The sequence below is a fragment of the Drosophila kikkawai genome, chromosome 2L (assembly GCF_030179895.1).
Source record: "Drosophila kikkawai strain 14028-0561.14 chromosome 2L, DkikHiC1v2, whole genome shotgun sequence".
NCBI lineage: Eukaryota > Metazoa > Arthropoda > Insecta > Diptera > Drosophilidae > Drosophila > Drosophila kikkawai.
The window spans coordinates 2,079,056-2,106,252 of NC_091728.1; the positions used below are offsets into that span (position 1 = coordinate 2,079,056).

The window sequence follows — 27,197 nt, forward strand, 5'->3', positions numbered from 1 at the left end:
TGTTTTTTTTTTATTTTTTTGCTTTTGTGGTTTTATTTTCGTTTGTAATTTCATTTAAACATTTTCTATAGTTACTAAAATTACTTATGCACTGTTTATTATTAATATTAGTTAAATATTATTGAAAATACATTAGGTTGTTTTACGAAACAATTTATATAAACATCCTTGGTACATTTTTCGCCATCACTCGGTCTTCTATTCCTCCTTTTCCCCTTATTTTCCCGCTTTTTATAATGCATTTTCGGAAATGTTTAAAAACTAACAAATAAGTCTAGATTTTAGTTACAGTTTTTCTTTCTCACTTTGCTTTTTTTTAAGTTTGTTTTTGCATTTATTTATTTATAATTATTTTGTGTTTTTTTTTGTGTTTTTTTTTGCCATACCATTTATGGAACTTAAATTGTTAATTCGATTTACAAGTTTTTTTTTTTGCCAAGTGCTTTTTTTAGGGTTTATTTCTACTCCTCCACATATAATACACACGAGTCACTTTTCTCTTCTTTTTTTTTTTGCATTTTGAATGAAAATATATATATTTGTTTATAGTTTTTGTTTTTATATATATATTTATATTTATAAAAGTTATTTACAAATTGATGCTTAATGAAATTCCCTACTTGATGCGAAGTAACGTGTTCTGGTTCTGCTTTTTATTATAATTTTTGTTTCGACTTTTTAGGGGCAAAAATTATTGTTAAAACTTTTCAAGTGTGTGAGCATTTTTTCTTAAATTTTCCTCTTTCTTTCAATTTATATTTATATCTCTTTTTTCCCAACTCAACAAACAACAAATGGTGTAACAAAATGTGAGCCAAGATTTTATACTTCGGAATATAAAAATGCCAACGGCCTACAGACTATTTTTTGGCACCGAATCAAACACAAATTAAAATTAAAATTTATACATTACAAGAGATTAGAATTACAAATTAGCGGGGTGAGAGAGTGAGTAGAATATAAAATAAAACAGGGGCAAAAACGATTGCACAAAACCCAAATTTACAGTCGAACTTTGCTAACTTGAAGGGCATTTAAATTAGTTAAACTTTAGTTTTTATACTTTAAATATTGTAAAATGTAAAAGAATATTAATTTTGAAATTTTGTTGTAATGATTTTCACTTGATAACTTCTTTTGAATGAAATTTAAATAATTTTTGTAAGATATAAAATAAATAAACTCTAAAAAATTTGTAAAAACTCTTTAAAAACTTTTAAAATATTATTAAAAAATGTACTAATTTTCTTTAGAGCTTCCCGAGCTACTCTAGAATTTTCTCATTATTTTTATTGAAATAAACCTTATTCTCATTAGCAAAGTTCGACTGTAACCTGCCAATATCCCCAGTATGTTTTACCCTCCCTAAAGCACGGCATGTGGGGCGGGGGATGCCGAGCCCGTGACTTTCTGGAGCATCTGCATGAGCTGCTCGGTGGCCGACTGATTGGCGGCCACCACACCGACACCCAGCCCTAGGCCCAGACCTACGCCCACGCCCAGACCCAAGCCTCCTGCGCCCCCAGCTCCGCCGCCCGATGGCGGCGAGGAGATCGAAGTGCCCGCCGAGGCCGAGGATGAGGACGACGGGGTCAGCGCCAGTTTGGATTCTGGGAGCAACAAAAGAAGCTGGATTAGATTCGGTTGTTCGATTGTCTACGGACTGCCCTGCATACTGTCATCGCTCTCCAGGTAGGTCACGTAGGAGTCGGTGCTGTCCGGATGATGGTGCGACGTTATGCCAGAGTCCAGGCTGCTGCCCCCGGGTCCCTGCTGTTGCTGCTGTGGATTCTGCTGGGGATTCTGGTGATTGTGCGGTCCACCTGGAGGCGGCGGATGCTGATGGGGCGGTCCTTGCGCTGGGTGGGCATGCGGATGCGGGGGTAGTACAGGCATCCCATTCAGGTCATAGCCGTGCATCTAAGGGGGGACGAGAGAGGAGAGGGAAATGGGTTTTAAATTAGTTAGATATTTATTATTATTTATTGTTATCAATAATAATTATTATTGATTGATTTTTATTGATTTAATAGCAATTTACAAGTTGTAATTGTAAATTAAGTTGATGTAAAGTCTAGAAATAATTATTTACATATGCTTGAAGATGATTAATAAACCATTAATCATCTTCGTTGAACTTTATCGATGTCTGTTTCTTGGAGTAATTTTAAATGATTTCTATTGCCTTTATTAATCATATTATGACTATAACCAGTTTTAAAAATCATACAATTTTAGAATCTTGTTTGTATTCAGTTGATTGGCTTAGATAAAGCTTATCCAAATTGATAAAAATTGCCTTTCGGCAAGTTTATCGATTTATATATCGACTTTTGCATCAAATATCGATAAAGTATCAATATATCTATGTTCTCTAACTTTCCTAGGCAATAATAAAGCTACTTTTGCCTAGCTTATCGTCAATATTTAGGTATAGACTTTATAAAAAAATATATATTATACTTTATAAAGATTTATCTCCCCCCCCTGAGGTAACATAACCCTCAGGTAAAACCTCACCTGATTGACCAGCTGCTGAAATGCGGGCGTGTGCGTATTGATCGCCCCATTGCTGTCGAGATCGGCGTGCAGGGCGAAGTCGCTTAAGGCTTTCCACGGCGGTTGATATGTCTGCACGTCGAGACCCTGCAGATTCAGTGGGGAGTCGTGTCGCACCGGCGAGCTGGCAATCATGGGTATGCCCTGCATGGCGCCATAGCCCAGCTTGCGACCCTCCTGCGAGGGTAAAAATCAAGTTAGATATAAATCCAAATATTTAGAGTCTTTCTGAAGAGTAATACCTTCTCCTGCTGCATTTGCAGTTTCATCTGGATGGTCTTTTTCTTGTCCTTGCAGCGCTTGTTCTGGAACCAGACGCGGATGACGCGGGGCGAGAGACCCGTCATCTCCACCAGCTGCTCCTTCATGAGCGCATCAGGTCGCGGATTAGCATTGTAACAGGTTCTGAGGAGAGGGTTTATAATATTTTTCAGTTAAAAATAAGCTCAGAAAAATTTAACTCAAAGTTCTAAGTGAACTCACCTGAGCGTATGCAGCTGCTTCTCATTGAGCACGGTCCGAACTCGCGTTGGCTTGCCATCCGAGGGACCCGAGGGTCGCTTTTCCCTAATACTTTTGTGTGAGCCCGATTCGCTGCCAGAATCTGCAAATGGCAAAAAAACAAAGGAATTTCATCAGTTTGTTGGCTATTTTTGGCAAAAATCGTAGAACAAAATCAGCCTTTTGAAGTGCCGTTTTTTGGAAAATAGCTTGCTTTTTTGCTTCTATTTTCTATTTTTGTTTGCACCCAAAAATAAGATACATATATATCGCCAAATGTGCAGATCAAAGGCACACGCGCTTCGATCTTTTGGGTAATTAAGTCGTGTTTCACAACCCCCGAAACATGAAGTTATCTAGTTTTTGATCGTTCTGATCGATCCAATGCGATGCCTATCGCAGACAGTGCGGTTCTTTTGAAGGAATTTCTTTGTAGACTTTGTTCTTATCGGGGGTTGCAAATTGCCAAAAATAGGAGAGAAACTCTTGGGCAAATCAAGGTTAATATTTTGTACAGTGTCTGGGGTACTTTTGGGAGGCGAAAAATTAATTTTCTAATTTTGAATGAATTATTATTGTATTTAAATTAAAATAATTAGGATGTTAGGGTAATTTTAAATATTTTATGAGGTATATCTAGGCAATTTATTGAGAAAAAATAAAACATCTCAAAATATACCCTAATAAAATCATTCATTAACCACCTAATTTCATAGGATATTCCTCTGTTTAAGCTCTAAAATTACCTTATTTATTCCCTATTAAAACCCTTACTAATTCCCCCCATTTCTCTCAGTGCCTTACGACTTCAAAGTTGCCGCGATCTGTGCGCGTTTGGCAAACACTCGAACAGACTGCATGCCGTTTTCGAGTTGAGCACAAATAAACGGCAAGTGAATATATATGCCGAACTATGAATGGGGAATGCTTGGCTTGACTTGACTCGGCTTGACTTGGCTGATTGATCATACGACCCGTCGACCCATCGATCCGTCGATCCGTCGATCGAAGTCAGTCAAACAAAAAGTCCAATTCCCAAGAAGTTGCTTGTCAATGTTTGCCCGCTTGAATGCTTCAATGCACTGTAAAGTTTTTGTTTGTCCAAGCTGGCTCTATGTCTATCTGTCTATGAGGAGGAGGAAACCCTTGCAAAATGACGTGAGGAGGGGGGGGGGGGGCAACAAGAAGAGGGAAAAAAGCCACACACGTTTGGCATCCATTTCGTTTGACAACGCCGCCCCATGTTGATAAGGCCAACTCCTCCTGGCCAACTCTCTTGGTTCTCCGTTCTGGTTAAACAATGAGATTATGTTGACGATATGGTTTGACAATTGTCGAACATTGTTTGACGTTTGCCGATTCCTATTGACACTCCTCACCCGCTATCTATCAGTTACAAGGATGTAACGTTGTTTCTTTTCTCTTTTTCTAAGAACAAAAACCCGATGCCGAAGCTCCGTTTCCCATTCACAAGAAACCGACCAATTTGGGCTAATTAGGATTGGCAATCTCTCTCTCATTCATTTCGGTGGAAAAATGTAGCGGGAAAATCGCAGTTGATAGTGGGTAAAGGAAATGGTCTCGGGCTAACCATAAAAAAAATGTGAAAAAGATAGCTGTGGGTTGAACTAGGAAAACTGGAACTGGAATTACTAATTACCTTGATTTTTTACGGCCAAGATTTTTATGTTTGCAAGATAAATTATAATTTTCATTATGGGGGCAAATTTTAGATGGCATTTTAGCTTTTGGTAATGAAATGTGGCTTACATTTCAAGGAACAAAGTTTATTTTTTGGCTTAATTTTAGGTGGAATAACTAAGAGCTTCTCTTCTCTAATTTAAAGCTAATAATTGAGTCATTGAAATATCTTCCAAATTAACTAAATAAATATATAACAAGAACTTTGTATTGAATTACATTTTCCTCTCAACAAAAACCAACAAAAGCAAGACTTTCAGACAAAGAAAGATAACAATTCTTCAACTTGCAGAGCTTCAGATTGAAGGGTTTTATTGTTATGATAAATAAACAAAAACCCTTCTTTGGTTTTCCCCTTAAAATCTCATCCCCAAATCAATCTTAAAGTGAAGCACCTAAAATCAAGTATCCAAAGTCCACACAACTCACCTGACATTGAACCCAATTCGCTGGAATGGTTGTTGTTGCTAAGGTTGGTATTGTTGTTGTTACTACTGCTAATATTGTTGTTGCTCTCCACCGAGGAGGAGGTGAGGCTGCTCTGGGAGGATTTCTCGAGAACATCATGATCCTCCTTGCAGTATAAAGCTCCGGCATCGCGTAACGCGAACTCATCACCTGTTTTTTTTGTCGGTGGGTAAACAATACGTTATTTGTTGGGTAAATATTAAAGCCAAGGCAGAATATTGACTGAGTAAAGGAAATAATAATAATAATAATTAATAAAGAGAAGAAGAAACCCACCTGGCAGCAATTGCCGCGCACACGCCGAGCAGCGAAAGCACTCGATGTGAAAGATTTTCGTTTTGGCCCGCATCACAAAATCATTTTTGCTGAAGGAGTTGCCGCATTTATCACATTTTGTACCAAATAATCTGGAAAAAATATAATAATATAATAAGATGATGAATAAAAAATTAGATATATAAAAAAGGTTGTAAATAGTTTTAAAACCAATTTATGTAACCTTTTAAGGCAGTTATCATTATTAAAAATTACTAAATTATATTAAAAATTGTATTATTTTTTGCTTATAATATAAAAAAATATGAAAATATATTTAAAATATTATTAATATTGTATACATAACTTAGTTATTTTTCCATTTAATTAGGCATATTTTATGTAATTTATTTGGCTTAATTAAATTGGTTCATTCAAGGTTATTCTCATTACTGATTATGACTAAATTATGACTTAAGGCTTATTATTTATTGCTGATAATTTACCCAATTCAAGGCAGCACTTAACTTAATTTGTTTATATCAGTAAACAAAAAAACCAAACCATTGCCAAATTTAACAAAATAATAAACCATAATTATTGACTCTCAAAGGAGAAAGTCAAAAAATTGCGATGGATAACTCTATTTATACTAATTTTAAATAGTGATTTCAATGGGTAATAAGTTACTAATAATTTTACAGCCTTATACATTTTTATAACTTATATTATATTATATTTTTCTGAATTTATTTTTAAATTTTATTTTTAATATTTTCCTGGAAAAATAGAAAAGTAAGAGAGCCTAAGAGTATTTAAACTGAAATTAAAGAAGTCTTCTTTTGATACAAAATATCCCTAATAATTTTTAAATTATACAAAATAATTTAAAAACAAATATAAATCACTACTCTTTTTTTATAAAAATAAACCAGTATCTATAACTAAATAATTCCCCTAAAAAAAACTTAGATTTTTAAGGAAAAAGTTCCCTGTAAAATCCCATGATTAAAATTTTGTAAACAGCCTTGAATAAGTTCACAAAAAGGGTCGAAATTTTTACAAAAGGAGGCGAGGGAGGTAGGGGCACACAGCTGGGGAAGAGGAGCTCGTTTATGGCTATAAAATAAAAATTCTTTTGTCAGCCTTTTGCCGACATAGCGACTACATCGATGACTGTGAGCCGAGTCGCATGCTCATCAATCATCTGAGCGCGCCGTGTGTGCTGCTGGTGGAAAAGTGTTAATTTATAGCTTTGCACGTGTTAATCAATTATTCAAAGATTTGCATGGCAAATAGTTGCGACCGATAGCCGGCTTTATGATGGCAAAAAAACACAATAAAATACAAAAAATCACAAAAATACAACAAAAAGAGAGGCTCAAACACCGTGTATTTTTTATTGCACGTCATACATTTAGCGATGATGGAACCCCAAAGTAGCGGCGGCGGTGGCGGCAACTGGACCAGCTGTTGATCAGAACCTATATAGTATAGCATATAGCCAGTAAATCTACGTAAATCTGGCATCTTTGGGCTAATTGACTGGGCTAACAAGGCTGGCTAACAACGAACGAAGAAAATAATAATAATACTCGTAAATAAAACGTTTGCCGGACGCTACAATTGTGGAGTTGAAAAACTGATGAAAAGGCCAGGCGCATGACAGGCCGAGAGTGTGGGTTTCGAGGGCTAAGTAAATAGGTTTTGGGTTCCCAAATCGCTTGGGTTGAGTGGAAATTAGATAATCTTTTTGAAACTGGGAGCTACTTATGGGGTTCCCTCGGGGAGATCTATTTGTATTTCAGGGTTCAATGGGTTGGTTTTTTCAGGGAAACGTATAAGGAAACTTGTTAAAAGTAGATTTAAGCAGATTATAGAGATTTTTAGGTGTGTTTTACTTATTTTAAGGGAGTTTTTTTAGTATGAATATTATAATTTATATGTCAGAAATGTCTCATAAATTAGTTTTGGCTTTGAAAACACTTTAAATGAGGCCCAAACTAAATTGAACAAAATTATAAATAACCAATTTAATTAATTAAAAATTTCATTAAATAATTTTAGACACTTTATTTGAAAGTTTAGCAATTTTTAAGGCTTCACTGTAAATATATTCTTAATTTAATTTATTTACAACTTCCAAAATTGATTTATACATTTATTAAAATCATGTTTACACTTTGTAAACATGATATAAAATATATGTTATTGATCCATTTATTTTCCCCCTTTTTAACCATGATTTCTTATTCATTTATTGATTGATTTTTTATTGCAATTGAGACTCACCTAACATAATCACGCTTGCAGTAGGTTTTGCCATCGCGCACGAAACACGTACAGCTCTCGTCCAGGAATTGCCTGCACTCCTGGCACTTCAGACACGCCGCATGCCACTCGAGATCGGGGGCAACGCGCAAGATATACTGATCGTGTATTTGGCCGCCACAACCAACGCAATGCGACAGGCGTTGTTTTTCTGCAAAAAAAAAGGGAAATGGGGAAAATTCGTATGAGTATTTATGATTTTATTTTGTGGCAGGAAAGAGAAAAATGGCATGGAGTGTAAATATTGATGTGTGTCCAAGAAAAAGAGAGGTAAAATAATAATAGAGCTGGTTTTTTAAGATTAAAATATTTTTCATATTAATACATAATATTAATTTAGAGAAGGTATTAGCCAAAAAAACGATCAAGGTTTAATATTTAATTGGAATATATTTTTTTGTCAGTCTTTTCTTAATTAGAAATATTAAAAATTTATTTTTTTAAATGAATATTTACTTAATGGAGGGAGAAATTAGAAGCACTATTTATTGTTTTTTATTAATAATATTAATCTTACAATTTTATTTAAATTTTTTTTTGATTTTTCTTTATATAATGTTACAAAAAAAATGCTATAAGTTCCTTAAATATTTTCATCTTCACCAAAGTCTTCATAAAAATGTCAAAGTTAAATTTCAACAGAAAAAAACCTTAGCCGTCGGCAAAAAGTTACTGATAATCCTAAGTAACTTGTTTCACTTGCAACTTTTCCCTAGATTTTCCCTTATTTTCCCCTGCTTATTTTAATTAGCTCAGCATTTTATTTTTTTGTTTTTGTTTTAGTTTTTATTATTCTTTTTTATTGCAGCAAAAACTTAAATTCATTTTGCCAATTATGCCTTTTGGAAACGTAAACAAATAGCAAAGTGAGACAGCAAAGACGGCGCTAATTAACAAACTGTTATCAAATAATCCCCCGAGTTTTTCCCTCTGGACGAAACTTTCTACTGCCAAAAAGTTTTTCCCTTTGCCGTAAGGGAGGGAAATACGAAGGAAAAACATTTGAAAAATTCATAAATCCTGGGCAAAAACGCAGCAACCATTTTCAAGTATTTAAGTTGAGTTTCCTCTTCTCTTCCAAAAAAAAAACTTTTCCTGCCAAAAGGAAAGAAGAAAAAAAATCAATGCAATCATTGCCACATTATGTACAAGCCCCGCCCTATTCTACTCCGATTTTGCCCTCATTGTCCCTTTTCCTCATCCCCAAACCCTTAGTAAATAAAAATATATGTGCTGCTGCCTGTAATCCTTGGCTGGCAGAAAAAAGTACAAGAAAAAGAAGGAAAACTTTTTCCTGCTGCCGATGAAAAATTAAGAAAAACTTTGACGCGCGTTTAGCACGTTTTAAATGTTTCGTTGCCTCACGCACACACACACTCACTCACACTCTCTGGCCAGCACACACAGATAAAATCTGTATCTGTTGCCTTGCTTGTATCTTTGTATCTTTGTATCTTTAAACGTGGCCGCGTATCTGCCTGTGTGTGTTTTTCTTGTTTCATTTTTTTTTTGTTCAAGGGGAGTGGTTAGGGGCATCCAAAGGGGGGTCAGTGGGGAGGTAGGTGTATCTGTATCTTGCGTATCTTTCGCACTCGCTGTAGCTACACATGAATTATTTATAAAGGCGGAGCAGACAAGTTGCTGGCTGCTGCCGTTGTCCGTTGCTCTTGTTGTTTTTTTTTTTGTTTTTATTGTTGCTGCTCCCTCGGTTATATTCTTTTCCTTATTTTTTTCGCCAATTTTATGCCGGTTTTCGGATTTTTTCGGGGATTTCTGGATGCTCTTTAAAGGGGGTAGTACGATGTTTGGAAGAATTGTTACAGGATATATTAAAAATTGAACAGTAGAAAATTTAAAAATAACTGAAAATTGTTTCTCGCTTTCTTAGTATCAGAAAAAGCTTAAAATTTTTAAACGTATTATTTTAAAACAATTTAAAATTATATATTGTCGAATTTACTTTATTTTAAAAATTATTAATGTCATTAATTCCTAAAACTTAAGTCCTTAAATAAATATTTATATTTATTGTAGGCTTAAATTAGCTTTCTGATGAATTATTTTTTTTTATAAAAAAATATGTCTGTCTTTAAAAATACTTTCAAAATAATTTATATATGTATTATTTTTATAATTTATTTATTATTTATATTATATTTATTTATTATTGTTATTATTTATTTATTCCATTTATTTTTTTATTTGTAGGGTATTCCCTAAGCCCTCTTTAAATCTGAGAAAAAAAGTAGAAAGCCTTCGCACTTGGCTTGTAATTTTTTTTTGTTGGGTATTTGTTGCTCTTCAAGCTGCAAGTACCTTCGAATTCGGATTCGGATTCAGACAGGCTGGACAGACTGACAGACGGACAGCCGGCATTTACTTCCATGTTTCAGCCTCCAATTGCCGAGACTCTTTCTCCATTCTCCATTCTCCCCTCTCTCTCTGGCAGTATCTCTTAGGTAGCTTGGGGGCATGTGTGCGCCTTTTTTCTTGTTTTCCTTCTTTCCTTGTATTTTTATATATTTTTTTTGCTCTTCCAAAATGTTGCTATATAATACTACCCTATATAGACATGTGTGATTTTGGCTGACTGAGTGCGTGTTTCTGTCTTTATTTTTTGGGAGCCACCATTTTTGCGATTTTATTCTTTTTTTTTTTGGGAGGCAGTTTTCTTTGTTGTGTGTCTGCACGCGAATAAAAATATGTTTAAAATGAGGTAGAAAATATAAGAAAATATAATCTTAAACTTTTAATATATAAATTGTATTCTAAAATAGTTTTTTGTTTTATTTTTAGTTGATAAAAATAAATGTATTTATTTGTATTTATTTTTTATTTATATTTATTTATTATGGTAAATTTGATCAGAGAAACCATGGAAATCATTAAAAGAAGCGTCTAAAAGTATGTTATAAAATAAAATAAAATTTTGTAGCACTCTTTCTGGCAAGGGTTTTTATAGATTTCGAATCTCCAGAAATATTTCGTAGCTTAATTTGAATGTAACATTTGGTATTATACTTTTAAGCCACTTTAAAAGAGATTTCAAAGGCATATTTGTGTGTAAAAGTTCTTAATTTATTTAATTTCTTAAAGTTATTTTAATGATATTTATAATAAACATTTGTATTTGCCTCTAAAATTAGTTAATCATTTTGTTCTTGTGACTCTCCAATGTTTCCTTGTTCTTTTTTTAAGTGTTTGTATAAATTTCTGACATTTCGCATTTAGGATCTATGTATTTCTCTGGTGCTGCTGTATTTTTTCGCATATTTTTTTCTTCTTTTTTCCAAGGAGATAGGACTTGGGGAGCTACGCAGCTTGTGTGTTGCCTTTGCCTTAATGATCCTGCGCAGTTCGTTTTCATTTTTCTTTTGCCACCCACACACGCACACACCCATCCTGGCACACACACACACACACACACAGATACACCCGCAGCCATTATGGCTGTAATGGGAATTTAAGCGCAACTCCTGCGCCTGTGTGCTGCTGCTGCTTTTCCGCTTTGCATGAGGGGGGTTTTTCCGCTTTTGCGGCGTATCTTTTGCATGTTATGTTGCCATTTTGTTGGTGGCTCCCCAAAAGGCAGCAGAACCAACCCCCTTTACGCTTTTTTCCTTCTTTATTTTGTATCCTAGGGGTTGACGCGTCGCGGTTCTTTCTGTATTTCGCTTTTTTCGGTGGGGAAAGGAGAGGAGAGGCCGAGGCACACATTGGACCAAAATGCAATTTTGTCTCGTGTTGTCGTCTATGAATTTTTGCGACTGTGTCTCGGCGGTTTTTCGAGGGGGGTGTGGGGTTAATGCGGCCTGGCAGGAGGGGTTTAAAGGGGGGAGGCACATGCGGCCACTGCGGCTTTTTCACTTTTAAACGAGGAAAACGCTTCCAAAAGCTGCGTGTTTCCCATTTTCGCCTGTCAGTTTGTCTCTGTCTCTCTCTCTCTCTCTCTCTTCCTCATTCATTTTTCCATTTCCCCCAGTTGTATATTTTCCCATTTAAATAACGAAACATTTTCCTACGTACGACTGGCACTTGATCTTCTGTGTCGGTGTGCAGGTTTCACGTTTTATGCTCGAAAAAGGTGTTCAAAAGGTGTTTTTAATGGCCGCACCTTTTTGGCCATTGCTCTTGACCTCGGCCACCTTTATGCGAGTTTGCACATGAGGTAATTGTCTGGCGATCGGAAAATCTAAAGGTGGATTTAACTCTGCGAACGGGAACAGCTGTTCTGTGGGCTTGGCCTTAAGGTGGGTGTGCATGTAAAGGGGTCTTTAAAAGGGGGTTTAAAATTATGTATTGAAGTTAAAATTTGTTAAAAATACAATTAAATTATACATTACTTTGATCAATATTTCTTTTTTAGTATTTTAAAACTTATTTAATAAATAATATTTATTAAAAGTAAGTCATTTTTTTAAGAGGTTTTAGGCAAAAATGATGTCTAGACAGTTTTATAATTACAATTTTATGGTTTTTTAATTATTATAAATATTAAATGCGTGACAATAAGGTAGAAATCTATATTTATTTAAAGGTTTTAAAAGTCATTTAAGATTTTTTATACTTTTGTAAATTTTATTTAAAGTAATGAACTTTAATTTTGTTTTAAGTTATAATATTTTTCCATTATTACCTTTCCTATACTCTAAAACTTCAAAATAGCCAAATTACCAACTATTTCTAGTTGAAATTCATTAAAAGGAAAAGTTATTTATATTTCATAAATTATTAAATATCTATTTAAGCTCTTTTTTCTCATTTCTCCCCCATTTAATACCTTTATATATTTCCCTCTCTGCGTTAAAAGCTTTCCTGCTTAAATAAAACCATCTTAAAGTCACTTTTATCGGTAAATTACCACTTGGCATTTCGTGTCCGCTGATGGATAGGTGATAGATGACTTAAACTTGAGCTATTTAGTCTCTCTCTCTCTCTCCATAAACACTTATCGGGAGAGAAAACGCCCACCGAGAAATAAGTTAAAAAGATACAGAAGATGTCCCTCCATTTTCCACTGACCAAGCCCCTCTAACTCTGTGGCTCCTACGGCGCCTTATCAATGTCGGCAATCTTTCAAAGACCAAAAAAAATAAACAAAAAAAAAAGACAAAAAAACAGGGAACAAGTAGAATTGCAGTCAAATCAACTGGGGCTACTTCACAGATACAGATACAACACACGCCGCACGCACACTCGCAGATACAGATACAATGCAATGACTGCCCCAGCATCTTCTTTTCCTCCGCTTCCTCCCCCGCCCACTTTCCTCTTCTTCCTCTTGGAGCTTGTTGCTGTTGCTCGACAAGGTGCAACATGCAAAATGCAAAGCATCGATAAGATACGTTTTGGTTCGCTTTCGGTTCTTGGCCAACTTCACATACGGCCCAGCAGAGGCCGAAGAAGAAGCGCAAAAATTATGGAAGCTCCGCCGGATATGGGCGCGATTTCAAAAGCAACTACTGTTTCGGGTCTCTGGGAAGGGTTTTAAGAGAGCGAGGGAGGTGGGGCGACTGTAGTTGTCGGGCTAAGGGCACCCTTTGATTTATGGCATATTTGTTATAAAGGTAAATACAAAGCGCAGTCACACACAGTCCCGGCCAGGCAGTACGACTTTTTAGTGTGATAAATGTGCACATAGCAAGTGCCGCTTCTTTTTTTTTCGGATTTAACTAGGAATTTCACATGATCATAAAAGGCGGGGGTGCAGAGTACAAAAAAAGAGGTATTTTCTAGTGTGTTTAAGAAGATATTTTTATTCCGATATTTTTCGATAATATCGATAGTTTAGCAATCAAGCGATATTTTATGATATTTAAAAATTCTATATATGCCCAAAGATTATACATTTTTACATATAAATACTTTATTTTTTTCTGTTTTAAAAAACCTTCAACAAAGGGAGACTGAGAGAAGCAGTTTAGAGCGCGTGACTTCTTGGAAAATGTGTCATTTTTCCTGGAAGCCCTTGAGGGATATTTTTATTCGAGTTTCGGAGTTGAAGTCGCAGTTCTGAGGTTCATTCATTTCTCGTTTCCTTTGGTTTTTACCTGTTTAAAAAATTAATGATGACAGCGCGGAGCGAGGACGAACGAACACGTGCCCCTTTTGGCTGGTCCCTCCTCTTTTTCTTCTCTCCTTTTCCCTTTTTATTTTTCCTCGCTGGACAATTCGAATTCACATTTTGACAGACTCATCAATTTTGTAGATACGAGCAAAGCAACGAGACGGAGGAGGATGGAGGAGAATGGAGGGGCTTTGGCCACTGATTAGGCCATGTTCCTGTTGGCCCTGGCTATTGTCTGGCCAGCGCGCGTGGGTTGTGGGTTACTGCCTGCCCCTCCCCGGAACCGCACTTCAAAGGAAGTTTTGCGGTCTCTGTTGTGTGATTTGTTTGTCCTCCGGATTCTGATACCTTCAATTGTCATCTGAATTTTGCATTCTCCTTCGGAGCAGACTTAAGTTGGCTTAATTAAGTGCAGTTTGTGCAGTTGCTTTGACAATGGTCCCTGGCATTATCTTAATTTGGCCGGGAGCAACCGAAAAACGCCCATAAAACCCCCAGTTTCCAAATTTTCTCGATCGATACTGTGTGTGTGTGTGTGTCTGTCTGTCTGTCTATCCTTCTCCGGTGTCTGTGTCTGGGCATGAATTTGCCTAATTAATTACACAAAACACAAACCCGAAAAGGGGTTAATACCAGCAGCAGCAGTCGGGTTTAAAATGGGGGAAGAAAATCCAGATTATACTCGATTCTTGTTGATTTCAATTTAAGGGTGGACAAAGATGCTGCCCGGATTTTATGTAGCGATAAAATAGCAACTTTGCTAAATTATCTCTACATAAACTAGGTTGCAAGTTGAGAGGAAAATGCTTGGGAAATTGAGGAGATAAATGGTCAAAGCTGGTCACTAGATTAAAATAAATTCTTTAAACGGGAGAAGAGATATTTATAAATGTTCTGGTTGAAGCTTATTGAAAATGTAGGGTAAACCCAAAATATTATTAATTTTAGCTATGAATCAAAAATATTTAAGACAGTGAAATTCATTCATATTGAGTTCAATAAGCATATACTTTGCACAACTTAATTTGCTTCTGCCTAATTATCAAAGAAATATATATTAATTTAATTTTGTATCAAACTATAAACCTTTTACCCAAATATTTATTTTATAAAAATATTTTTTTATAAACCCAATTTCCCTCCAATTCCCTCCCTCCGTGTCACGTTGCCATCTCCTCTATATTCCGCCGATATTGGTCTGTGTAACCCAGCAAGCGCAGCCAATAACTGATCAATGCAAACTGACTCTTCTCCTCAAATATGTATATATCTCAAAAAAGAAAAAAAAAAAGAAAATCAATAGAGGAGGGGGTCAACAAAAAAAAAATCAAAAAAATACACACAACCAAAAGAAGCCGCCGCCAGGCAATCACTTTGAAGTGTTTGATTTTCGAATTGGCCGTCGCAGTTAACTGAATTCGTTTGTTGTTGTTGCCGCCTGTTGTTGGTAGTTGGTGGTGTTGGCTGTCGTTTTATTGAAGCCAAATTTGAATACTCGACAAAGGGGACAAGGGGAGATGCCATCGGCCATCGGAGGCTGGAGGCTGCCGCTCTGCTGAAGGCGCGACATCAAAGAGTGCCTGGACTCAAAATGGACATGGACACTGCAACAATTTATGCCACATCCACGGCAGAGAGAGAGACGACGAGATGTTGCCTCTTGGTGTGGCTGCTGCTGCTGCAGCTGATGCTGATGCTGCTGTGTGTGCCTTGTGCTTGGCTGTGTGTTGCATGTTGCCATGTTGCAAGGCGGCCCAGAGGAACGGAAATGACCTTTTCTGTGTGTCGGCGGCTGAAAACAAAATGCCGATGTGCCCGGAGAACCTGAAGTCTTGGCTTTTGGGTTCTCTCTAAGTGCACTGTACAAAATATAGGGGTAGCTTCAAAGAATTCTTTTGAAATTTAATTAAAAAATGATCTTGAAATTATTAAAAAAAATAGTTTTCTACATTTTACAAAGCTACAATTACAATTTTTATTAATATTTAAAACCTCAAAATATATATTTTTTTAAATTTACATCCCTTACAAGACCCTCTCCCATTTCTGCCAGTGCACTTCCCGTCTCCTAGCCCTTGCCGCCTCAGCCCTCTTCTGCTGCATGTCGCCGACAGATGACAAGAACCGATAGTGTCTTTTTTTATTCGAGCTGCAGAACCCCAGAACCCGTCGGAGTCTGGATTCTGGATTCTGGCCGGGGCTGGCTGCTCTTTGGGCCCGGCTAAGTGATGATCATGATGGGTTATTAGGCAGGTTGCGTTGACAACGCATTTGTCTTTCAATGGGGACGCCGACGCAGGATTCTTGACCGGCGATAAGCGGGCGACATTTATTTATGGTGTTTTAACACAAGGCGCCCCCTCTCGAGATCCAAACGAAGAAAAAAAAAACAACAAAAAATTACAATCACAAAATCCCAGTAAAAATCCAAATAAAAGTAAAAATAAAAGCAAGAAAGACGGACAGGAGAAAGCCAGTCAAAGTGTCAAATTAATGTCAGTAATGAACAAAAAGATCTCCTCAAAAATCCGTTGACTTTGATTTGACTGCAATTAAAAAGAGTCGCCGCACACAAAGAGGGAAAATACCTACGTTATCCAAAATGCAGTTTAACCTTTTTTGGTGGACTCCACAACGGGTTTTTGTGGTTGTAAGAAATATTTTTTAATTTATTTGATTGTTGATTTTTCAACTAAACATTTTTTTACCAGCTGCGCATTTTAGCATTTTTTGTACATAATTTTGTGTGTGTTTGTTTGTGCTGTCTATTTTTCCCCACGATTTTTAATTTGCATTTTTCTACGTTTTTTGCTGTTTTTTTTTCCTCGTCCATATTTTGCCATTTTAATTTGTCTAATTTTTTATGGCTTTCGGTTTATCATAAATTGCTTTCGGCTTGCGGCTAATTAGAATGTGTGCGTTTTGACCACATTTTAGCCTGGCTCCACGTTGTGTTTTTTTTAGTTCTATATTTTTTTAGCTCTTGTGTCTTGTGTAAATATTTGACCTGATGCGTGTGAACTTTAACAGTTTTTATGCTTTATTTGTCGCAAATATTGCGCAAACATGGGACAACACCGAAAGGTGGGTATACCCCCTTCTGTTCCTCCTTTCTCTGCTGTGTCACTGGATTTTTCACTCCTTCCCTGACATTCTCGTTTTGTTTGCCTTTTCGGCCAGGTTCTTCGTGGTATTTATTTTGATTTTTATTTTTAGTTTTTTGCTGCGCCTGCGCGCACCTTTTGCACTTGAACATTGTCACTGGTTGTAGTTGTAGTTATTCTTGTAGTTTGTCGCCTGCTTGGAGGAGGTTGAGCCTTTTTTTTTAATGCCCGGATTCTTACTAAATTTGGGTTGGGCAAAAAAAATCGGGAGAATTCCTCTTTAACAAATATTTTTAAATATTTTTAAAGCTTGAAAATGACTTAAAAACAAATTTTCCTTCTTAATATAGTTTTAATGTTAAAAAAAAATTATTTTATAATTTATTTTATTTTTATCAAAATTTTTATTTTCAATAAAAAAAAATGTTTTTAAATTTTGAAACGCAAATCATATTTTTTAAATATTTATTTTGGGTGTTAGAAAATTCCTGTTTATTCTAAAAATATTTTTGTTAATACCTTTTGCTCTCTTACTCTGTGCTCAATTTATTGGTTAATAATTTAAAAGCCAAATTCTTCTTTCAGTTCTATTTTTTTTAATTGCAATTTTATGACTGCTTAGAACTTATATTTGCTATTTAAAATTAAGCCTAAATAACTACTTTAGTTACTATTTATTTTAACAACATAAAAGCTTTCACTGATCCTTTTTATAGGCAGCTTTTCTTGATTTTTTAAATTTTACAATTAAAAGACATTTACCCCGCTGAAAAATTCCGCAAAACCAAGTGCATTTTAGGTGTGGCTCTGCTAAATCTGATTTGGAATCAGATTCACCTTTAGCTTATGTATACATATAACTCTAGGCGTAGTCAGCTTGACCGTTATAAAAAGTTAAGACCTCATTAAAAGACGCCGCCTGCTTTATGGCCGCTCGGCGATCGAGTTGCCCATTTTAACGCGCTGCCCTGCCTCCCTTGAAGGTCCTGATGCCCCACGATCCATAGAGTATTTAAAACCCTGGCCGATTACGCACACGCAACTCCAGAAAACAAAAAAACAACAACAAAATAAAGAAAATAAAACAAAAAAAAAAGTCGAAGAGAGGCTGAAATTAAAGACCGCCGACCGCCAAAGGCTTCGAGGCCTGTGTTCATGCAAATTTTTAACTTCATTTCGGCTTCGTTTTGTTAATTAATTTATATTATTTTATTTGGGTGTCGTATACACCGCATTTCTTAGTCGCGCAGTCCGGAGTCTCTCTTTCTCTGGTCTCTGTGTTCCAGTTGGAGAGTCTCGGAACGACAAATTTATATTTAATGAGCTTCATAAAATTTGAATTTCAAAGGAGCCTTGCACCGCAGCGGCATGTTTCGATACGAGAGACCAAAGACCGCCATTCGGAGACCACAGAGAACTCAGAGAAGGAGAAAAAAAAGATCAACTTGGACTGCAATCAAGGCGGCAGCTCGTCCCGAGGATTGAGAGCTGAAGAGGATTGAGCCCAAGCCCAGCCTGGCTGCGTTCCCAATAAATTGCTCGGTTTTATGGCATTTTAAGTAGGCCTGCTTTATGGCTCTCTTTCTCTGTCTGTCTCTTGTATTCCTCCAACTCCCCAGAATCTCCTCCTGATTCTAGTTCTCGCTGCTCCGCTGATTCATCCATCCACTGGGGACCTGTGTGGTCGAGATGTATTACCCCAGTGTCTACCCACTTTTAGGCGGCGACAAAACGCTCGCCACCAACTTCCTCATAAATTAAACACCAAAAGGCGGGCAGAGTCGCAGTCTCATTGAGAGATCTGCAAAAAAAGCCTTCTTCTTGGACTCGTTTGGTAGGTTTTCAAGTCGAGTTTTTCGGTGGGCAACAATTCAATTTGACATAATGAGCCACATTTTGTTTACATGGTAAGGGAAATATATATGTTTTTGAGGTGGGAGGGTTTAACTTATTGAGATTTTATATTTTTATGAATTATAGAGAATTGTACAAGACATTTGCAAGCTTATTTGGTTTTAAAGATAAATTTATGAAATTATTTTAAGCCTTAAAAAGGTTTTACATTTTTGTGAGAGGGTTTAAAGTAAGAGAGCCTCTTTTTTAAGGGAAAACCAAATTAAAATTATTTACTAAAATTAAAAATTAAGTTAAAAATATTATTTACGGTTTAAAAAGAATTTATAATAAGGTTTAAAATGTAATATTTGAATACCTTTTACAATTTTCTTTGATGATTAAATATTTCAGATAAGTAAAGCCTTCATTTCCATAGTAACATTTATACTTCTCAGTTGGCTTTACAGCCTCCCAGACTATATTCTCCCCACTCAAAAATTCTTTATTGATAAATTCACCAACCAATTCGAGCAGCATGACTATAATTTCCCTCGTTCAAACGGTGTTTTGACCATAAAAAATAAGAAAGAATGAATCAAGGCAGCAACTTGTTTAGCCCGTTTTTCCCTGTCTCTCTCTTCAACTCACTGATTTTTCTTTTCATTTTCCCGTCTGGGCCGTGTGGCAACATTTCAATTTGACATAATGAGCTGCAGGTAGATGATGCTTCAGCTTGGATAATCATATATACAGCATATATATATATTTAGGCACGATTTCCCACTGAGGTGAGTCAAAATATTGTCAGGTAAGTAACGGTAATTGCGGCTGCGGCTACCGTCTGGCGTCGCGTCTGGGCTAGGAGACTTAGGAGATCCTCAAGATCAACCTTATATCCTTAAGTCTTAATAACCCAAGTGAGCCCGAGCTGAGACAAAACCCTGAATGAGTAGCCCCGCGGCGCGACACTCGAAATGGGTCTCGCTTTTCGGACTCTCGAGGTTGGCAGTCTGAAATGAAGTCTGAGTTGGAAGTCTGAGTTAAAGTCTGCCGCTCGACGGGCGGTCCAACCTGTTGCCACTTGACATCGCGTCACTGGAGTGCGTCCTTAGGGGACAAACAAGCCTGATTTTAGGGGTCCACCCCCTCAAATGTAATTGGATATGGCAGAAACTACTGCTGCTCTTTACAAATCCTCAATTTGATCTCAATTTTTTGGTTTCTGGTTTTCCTAAATTATGCAATCTGGTCCAAGTGGCGTCTGGGTTTGTTTTTGGAGGCGCCAGCGGCTAGTTTTTTGAAGTCAAAAGTCGGTTTATTGAAAAGAAAAGCATTTATTTGGGAATTATTGTATTTTATACATAATTTGTAAAATAAAATTATATGTTTTATAATTGTATAAATATTTTATATTTATTTTCAATGATATTTATATAATTTTCTTGCAATTTAATTTCATTTTATATACTTTTATTTATGTTTTATTTTTTTTTTTATATTTTTATATATTTATTTTTTATGTATTTTGTTAATTTCCCCTTAAAAAAAAATTATGCAATCTGTTCAAGTGGCGTCTGGGAATTTTTGGAATGTGACGCCAGCGGCAAGTATTTGAAGTCGTTGTCGCTTTATAGATCGTCGCCCATAAAAGTCGGTCCAGTCCATCTTCTAGGCAGCAGCATCCTCTTCTAAATACCGTCTAGGTTTTCTACGTAAGGCTCTCGCTTTTATTGTCTTTCATGCTTAATTAGTCATTAAAACAAGGGTTATAAAAATGACACTCGTAAAGAGAGTCGGTTAGAGACTCGAGGCCCCAGTAAAGCTTTAAAAACGACGCCATTAAAGTGGCCACCGCGTTGCATGCAGCACGCCAAAAAAAAAAAGGCTGCCACAGGGGATATATATACTATACCCCACTATATCCCCGTTGCACCTGAGCGGGGATTAGCTAGTATATATAACCGACTACCCGTATTCCTTATTATATATGTATGCAGCCCAGGTGTCATATGGCGCAGCGGGTGGGAAATCCCAGCGGGAAATGCAAAACGCTCGCCACGGTGGCCGCCACACGCTTAATGAGCGCCTGGAGATGGACAGAGACGGAGCATGGAGAAGGCTCCTCCTCTGTGCCGTCGCCGATCACACGCGATATTCGGGCGTGGCCCAATGCTGCTCCTTTATTTTCTGTTTGGTTAACTCCCAACTAATTTCTGGCCTGCACATTTATCAGTTGGCAGTGCCGCTTCTCTGGTTTCCGTCCCCGCGGGGCACCCTGCGGGGCCACAGAATTTCCCCAGTTGAAATTTAATATTTTTTTTTTCCTCGACTCGGTCCGAAGGCAAACAGTAGCCGCCTCTCACCTTGACAAGCTGCTGACACCTTGAATGAACTTTAACAAAAAAAAAATGTGAGAGACGAAAAAAAAAGAACACGAGCAGAGTTAAAAAATTTTAATTGCACTTTAATAGGCGGCTGCTGTCGGCTGCTTTAATATGCCCAATTTCATTCCAAAGGGGGCTCAAGGGGTTAAGGAATATCTGGAAGTGCATTAATTAGGTTAGAGAGCTTCGGCTTTAAGCCAAAACTTGGCTTCAGCTTAAATTAACACAAAATTTGTGGATTTTTTGGCTTTAATTGAAGACTTGAGTACTTTAATTGAGGCAAAGTCGAGGGTTTGTACTTAAAGGCTTTTAAATGAACATAAAATAGGGACTTTAATATCAAGTTGTGTCAGAGAATTTACGGAGATTTAAAAAGAGATTTTTTAATTAATTTTTTTGGGTTAAAATTGAGTTATTTATGGAATGAATTAAAAATTTTAGTGCAACAAATATTTCAAGCACTTGAATAAATTACATTTAATTACGTCTTTATTTTCACAAATTATATTGCTTAATATTTTATTATTAATATAAAAGAATAATAATTTTTAGGAAGATTCGATCCAAAATTCTTAGTAAATTAGAATCCATTGTAAAAAAAAGCTGTAAACTTGTTTATGCCTTTCCTACAGCATAAAATATTCCTTAAATATATTCCCTTATAGTTTCTCAGTTAAATTTTTAGAAAACACTGACAAAAACCCATGGGAAATGCCTCCAAAACTCCCAATTTAAATCCAATCTGGCTTCCCCACAATTATCCACCATCTTCATTATCATTCTGTGACTTTTTCTGGCCTAATCAGACTAATCAGACCCCCAATATAGCTGTTTTTGTTTGCTTTTGGCTCATCTGTGAACGGAAATTCCAGGCATAATTCCCTAATTTCTCAACTCAGCGAGCTGTTAATTAATGCGAAAAAAAGGGGCAAAGATATACCCGTACCTGGCTTCAAGTTATGTGTGGGGATGTGTGTCTGGGCCACAAATTCAAATATATTTGATAGGAGAAATCAAGAGACAGGAGACGGGAGACAGGAGACTCCAGTCACAGGGCGCAGGCGCAGCACAGCTGCCAGGTAAGGCTGACAAAAAAAAAAGAAGAAAACTAAACAAAAATCCAAACTCGACCATAACATAACATATTGATCTAGTACCCGGAGCCTGAAGTGCAAAATCAGATAAGCTTTTGGGATTTACGTTCCCCAGTCTCGCCTCAGCCTTTTTTTGGGTTCTGTTTTTCGGGAATTTATGGATTGCGCCTAAATAACTTTATCACACCCCTTGAATCCTTCGAATCCTCGGCGGGGATTCCGATATAAAACTCTACAGCTCACCGGAAACGGGAAGGCAAAAATAAAATAACACAAAAAACAAAAAAAAAACATTGTCCGCCGGAGACAACAGGAATTTTTGTTCGGATAGAGGAACTCATAAAATATAGATAACGTCTGTCTGCCATTGGCACACTAATGGGTGTGGTCTTTTTGTCGTGACGTCAGTTTTTGGTTTATATTTTTTGGTTTTTTTTTTGGGCAAAGATTTGTCTAAACTCAAAGCTGAACTTGTTTTGGTAACAAGTTGTTTTGGCTTCAGGGAAAGAAATTAAAATTGATTAAAATAATTGAGTTTAATAATAAATAAGAAATTCAAAAATTATGAAGCTTTGATTTTTGTTTAATTTAATATTTAAAAGAACTTTAAAAACAGGTCTGAGATACTGCAAAATCTGAATAAATAAATATTTTAATAAATATTTTATTTATATTTTTTAAATAATTATTAAAAATATAAATAAATATGTTTGTTTAGAAATAAATCAACTACTTAATTTTCCTTTCAATTTTAACCGTCTTTCAATCTCCATTTTAAAATTATATATTGTTTTCATTATCATAAAATTAAACAATAGACCAACAACTAAAAGCGTAAATATTTAAATATATTTTTGTTTTGTCTGATTTACTACCTCAACGACGAGCTATTGTATTAAATAAATAAATTCTCCAAATAAATAAAACAAAACACAAAACTAAAGCTATGACAACTCGAACAAATATTCAATCAATTTTTAAAACCTTAACCCAGTGAAACTACCGATGATGTCCGAAACAAACTAATCAAAATACTAAGCAAAAACAATAAAAAAAATGCGATCGAAGCCCGTTTAGAATGGTAATATAATTAATTTTATGGCCCAAACGTTACGTTAACTCTGTTAACCTCCCCTTTCACTGAAACTCTATAAATAAACCCCAAAGAGATCTGTGATCTATCACTCGGAGGGCATCTCTAAACTAAACCAAAAAACCGAAGCTTGGTGCCATTCTCTCAGCTCTTAGCCTTATAAAGCCATCGATTGACACTTTACAAATTATTTCCAAAATTATTTCAACTTTTTTGGTGAATTGGTTAAACATTTGCCCAGTCAATTTTTCACAATTAACTTTCTGTTTTTGTATTTTTTATTATGCAAATTAGCCAGCGAGGAGCAATATAAATTAGATTAGGAAGCAACACAAAACGCAATTTTTATTCGAATCTTCTTTTTTTTTTTGGCTAATTGGTAAACTATAAAAACCAAAAAATCGTTTGATTTTTATGGCCGCGAATAATTGTCATAAAGTTGTACAATTTTATGGTCTGCAAAGTCGAAACTAGTCCAACGCCAGGCAATAGGCTACGTTTTGTCAAAAAAAAAGAAAAATACAAAAAAGATGAAGAATAAACAAAAGCTCGGTGGAGTTCCTACTATATTTAATTAATTTAACGACTACTTGAGAAGTTAGCCAGCGACATGTTGACGGTTTGGCGGGGAGTGGGCCTGTGTGTGACATGGAAAACTCATTAAAATGTTTACAGCACTCGAAAAAAATACAAAAACAAAAATCAACAAACAAACAAAACTCGGCTCGGACGATGAAAAGAGAAAGAAAAGGCAGATAAAAGCTTAAAAATAGAATTACAAAAATTGTTTTCATTACAAATATCAACTCGAAGGCAGGCAAAAGACAAACTTTTAAAGTTTTTTGCAAAACTTTATAGAAAAGTTTTCAAATTAAAATTTTCCAGGGGCAGCCATTAAATATTTAGCAGCAGCGACAACTAATTTGAATTGAAATTACAATTACATTTTGCGTGGAACAAACGAATGCAATTTAAATGTTATAAATTTGTATCTAAATGTATCTGCATTTGTCGCTCATTCATAATTAAATTTTAATCTGTTTATGTGTGTGTGTGTGATTATGATTATGATTTTTCCCCCTTTTTTATTTTTCTGTTAATTTTCTGTTGTGTTTTTTTGTTATTGTTTTTGGTTTTTGTGTTCTGCGGTTAGACACAAACTGTCAGTCGAAAAATATACAAAAAACATTTGTCACAATTTAGCATTTTGAATAAAATATATATTTGCCGCTGTCCCGCATTTTTTAATGACACTCTTGGTTTATGAATAAAATAAAATGCATTTTTCGGTTAACACACAAACTTTTGTCTAGCTGAAAAAATGTCTCTCGCTCGCATGGGATAAATTTTTGATCGCATTTAATTTCATGAAATTGCTTCGTTGCGCTTAATTGCTCGGGCATTAAAATGTCATTCAACTGTTAATTGGCCGGGCATACTATACAAAAGTGTAAAGTGTGCTTAAAATAAAATACAGCTATTATTTCAAAGTTATTGCCATTCAAAGAGGGGGGTCTGAAAACCATTACAAAAGAGTTCTCTCAGAGATACTGATCATAATTTTAATTTTTCTACCAAATTAATAAAATACAAATTATGGCCCATTATTCTATAGCAAAATATTTATTTTTATTAATTTTTCGTTGATTTTTAATTGTTTACGTTTCTTTATCTTTCAGCCTTCGCCTTCGATCTTTTCAATATAAAATAATAATATATCTCAAGGTAAGTCAGAGTTCAGCCCTTTTTAATGATTTTTGCGTTTTAAAATTTACTCTAAAAGCCTTCATTACACATAAACTTGACCTGCTGGATCAAGATCTTTGGAGTCTGAATTAAATATTATTTACTTTTAGCCCTGATCTTTAACTTTTCACACATCTAACTCTGATATCTTTGGGTTTTTGTATTTTGTCAAGATTTTATTTGTTGCAGACATTTGTTAACACGGCTCTTGACTCTTTTTATGGTCTGGGTTTTTTAATGTCTTTCATTATGTGTTTATTTTCGATATTGAGAAAGTTACAGTTCAGTGATTACTCTGTGGGCTCCACTCACTTTTAATGGCACTTTAATTTGTCCAATTTTTATATATTTTGTTATTTTTTTCGGGGACTACGACAATGGCCATAAATAAGTCATTAACTGCTTTAAATAGCTTTATTAGCGGTAAATGATACAACACTCTGGTTTGGTCTATTTAATTAGATTAATTTGGGGCTAGAAATTTGGGAAATAATAGAGTTTAGAGCTGGATTTTAGGGTTTTTTTCTAGTAAGATATATTGGGGAGAGCTCTATATAGTTTTAAATGTACTTTTTTGTTTGTTTTTAAGGGAAGAAATGCTTTCTGAGGTAATAAGTAGATAATAAAGCTACTTGTTTGTTTGAAAAAAAGCATCAAATATTTAATAACAAACTAAGTATTATTAAATATATTTTTAAAATGTCATTCTAAAAGCTGTAATGAAGTAATAATTACTCCATCAACCTCTCTTACATATTAACAACAAAGTAACCTTTATATTTCCCGGCCCAAACCTATCTCTTTAATCTTAAAAACCATCTAAACGAAACCCTAAACAAGATATTACCCTAAATCCAACAAAAACAGAGATGCTTTGCACAAACAATTGTATTTAAAAGATACAAAGGAGACATCTGTATCTCTGAAATATACAATCTAAACTATAGAACCTTTTGTTTCCATTTTTTTCTGCCTGTATTAAGTTTCCCTCCCCTGGATGCTACACCTAGTAGTAGGTACTCACTTATCACATCGTGTCCATGACAATCCAAATCCAGGTGATGGTTCATCACCAGCGATGGCTGTAATCCAGTTTGATTGTGGTTGTGGTTGTGATTGTGATTGTGCAACGGTAGCTGGTGAGCCAAATGGCCACCAATCTCTGCCATTACCATATATTTGGCTGACAGGACACTCGGCGAAGCACACTCGAGATTGGGGGTATTGGGTTCGGCTTTGGGTTTGGGGTTTAATATTTTTCAAATATTTTTCAAAACCGAACTCTAGTTGAAGTTTCGGGCATTTGAGCAAAGCAGGATTGTATGGTTATATCTAAGGCACTTGGTATATATAATTTATATAATTTATTTATTTCTTTGCTGGAGTTTCGGTTCACAGAACACTCGGGATCAGGCGCGCGCGTATCTGTTGGATTTGCTGAGGCTGAGAGTATCTCGTATCTTGTATATCTCGTATCCAAAAAAGGCGACGGCAACCCGACGATTGCAATCCGTTGCGTGTTGCGTTCCGTTGCGATTCGGTTTTATCGACGACCGACGACCAAAACGAACGACGACGAGGTGGCGAGCGAAGAGCGAACGCGGTTCGGGCGAGCGATGCTCACGGTGCGGAGACTGCTGAACGACTGAACCGCGCCGGTGGTTCGTCGCATCCGACGGATGCCCCGGCGCGTTCGTTCCGCGACGCACTCACCCCGAAATGTATCTGACGGATACCGGGCGCTGGTTAGAGCGGGACAAATATCTGTGCGCACCATCGGCAACCGGTTCTGAGGCCGCTTTGTTCTGCCTTGCTTTTTTTGCCTCCTCGGTCTATAAGTATCTGGGGAGTTCGAAACAGGAACAGGTGTTGGCATTGGCCCGCTCAGGCGGTCTCTTTCCCACAACGGCAGCAACGTTCCTTTTCTAAATGGCGGCGAAGCGGGCCAATCGGTTGGTCAGAGTGCGCATGATCCAGGGGAGCCTGAGAGAGAGCGACGCAAGGGATCCACAAAGTCCACAAATGGAGGTACTCCTAGGACCACCCTTTTGGCCTTTT

At 36.1% G+C, this 27,197-nt stretch overlaps 1 protein-coding gene across 1 annotated transcript; it reads right to left on the reverse strand.

Annotated features, from left to right (window-relative positions):
- tup (LIM1_Isl and LIM2_Isl domain-containing protein tup) lies at positions 1-26,766 on the reverse strand. Its single transcript, XM_017173991.3, has 9 exons — positions 26,164-26,766; positions 7,777-7,966; positions 5,506-5,636; positions 5,191-5,379; positions 3,043-3,163; positions 2,802-2,964; positions 2,521-2,736; positions 1,677-1,920; positions 1-1,610 (listed from the first exon to the last, which is right to left on the reverse strand). Exons 1-9 carry the CDS (start codon positions 26,312-26,314, stop codon positions 1,366-1,368), a joined length of 1,650 nt encoding a protein of 549 aa, XP_017029480.1. The 5' UTR covers positions 26,315-26,766; the 3' UTR covers positions 1-1,365.
- Positions 26,767-27,197: the final 431 nt, after the last annotated feature.

What these genes read in the sequence shown, in the direction of transcription:
- tup (XM_017173991.3), bottom strand. Translation starts at nt 26,314, where the DNA reads ATGGTAATGGCAGAGATTGGTGGCCATTTGGCTCACCAGCTACCGTTG. An exon ending in TGCGCGGCAATTGCTGCCAG is followed by an intron (nt 5,380 to 5,505) that starts GTGGGTTTCTTC and finishes CAAAAAAAACAG; the next exon opens with GTGATGAGTTCGCGTTACGC. An exon ending in AAGCAGCTGCATACGCTCAG is followed by an intron (nt 2,965 to 3,042) that starts GTGAGTTCACTT and finishes CCCTCTCCTCAG; the next exon opens with AACCTGTTACAATGCTAATC.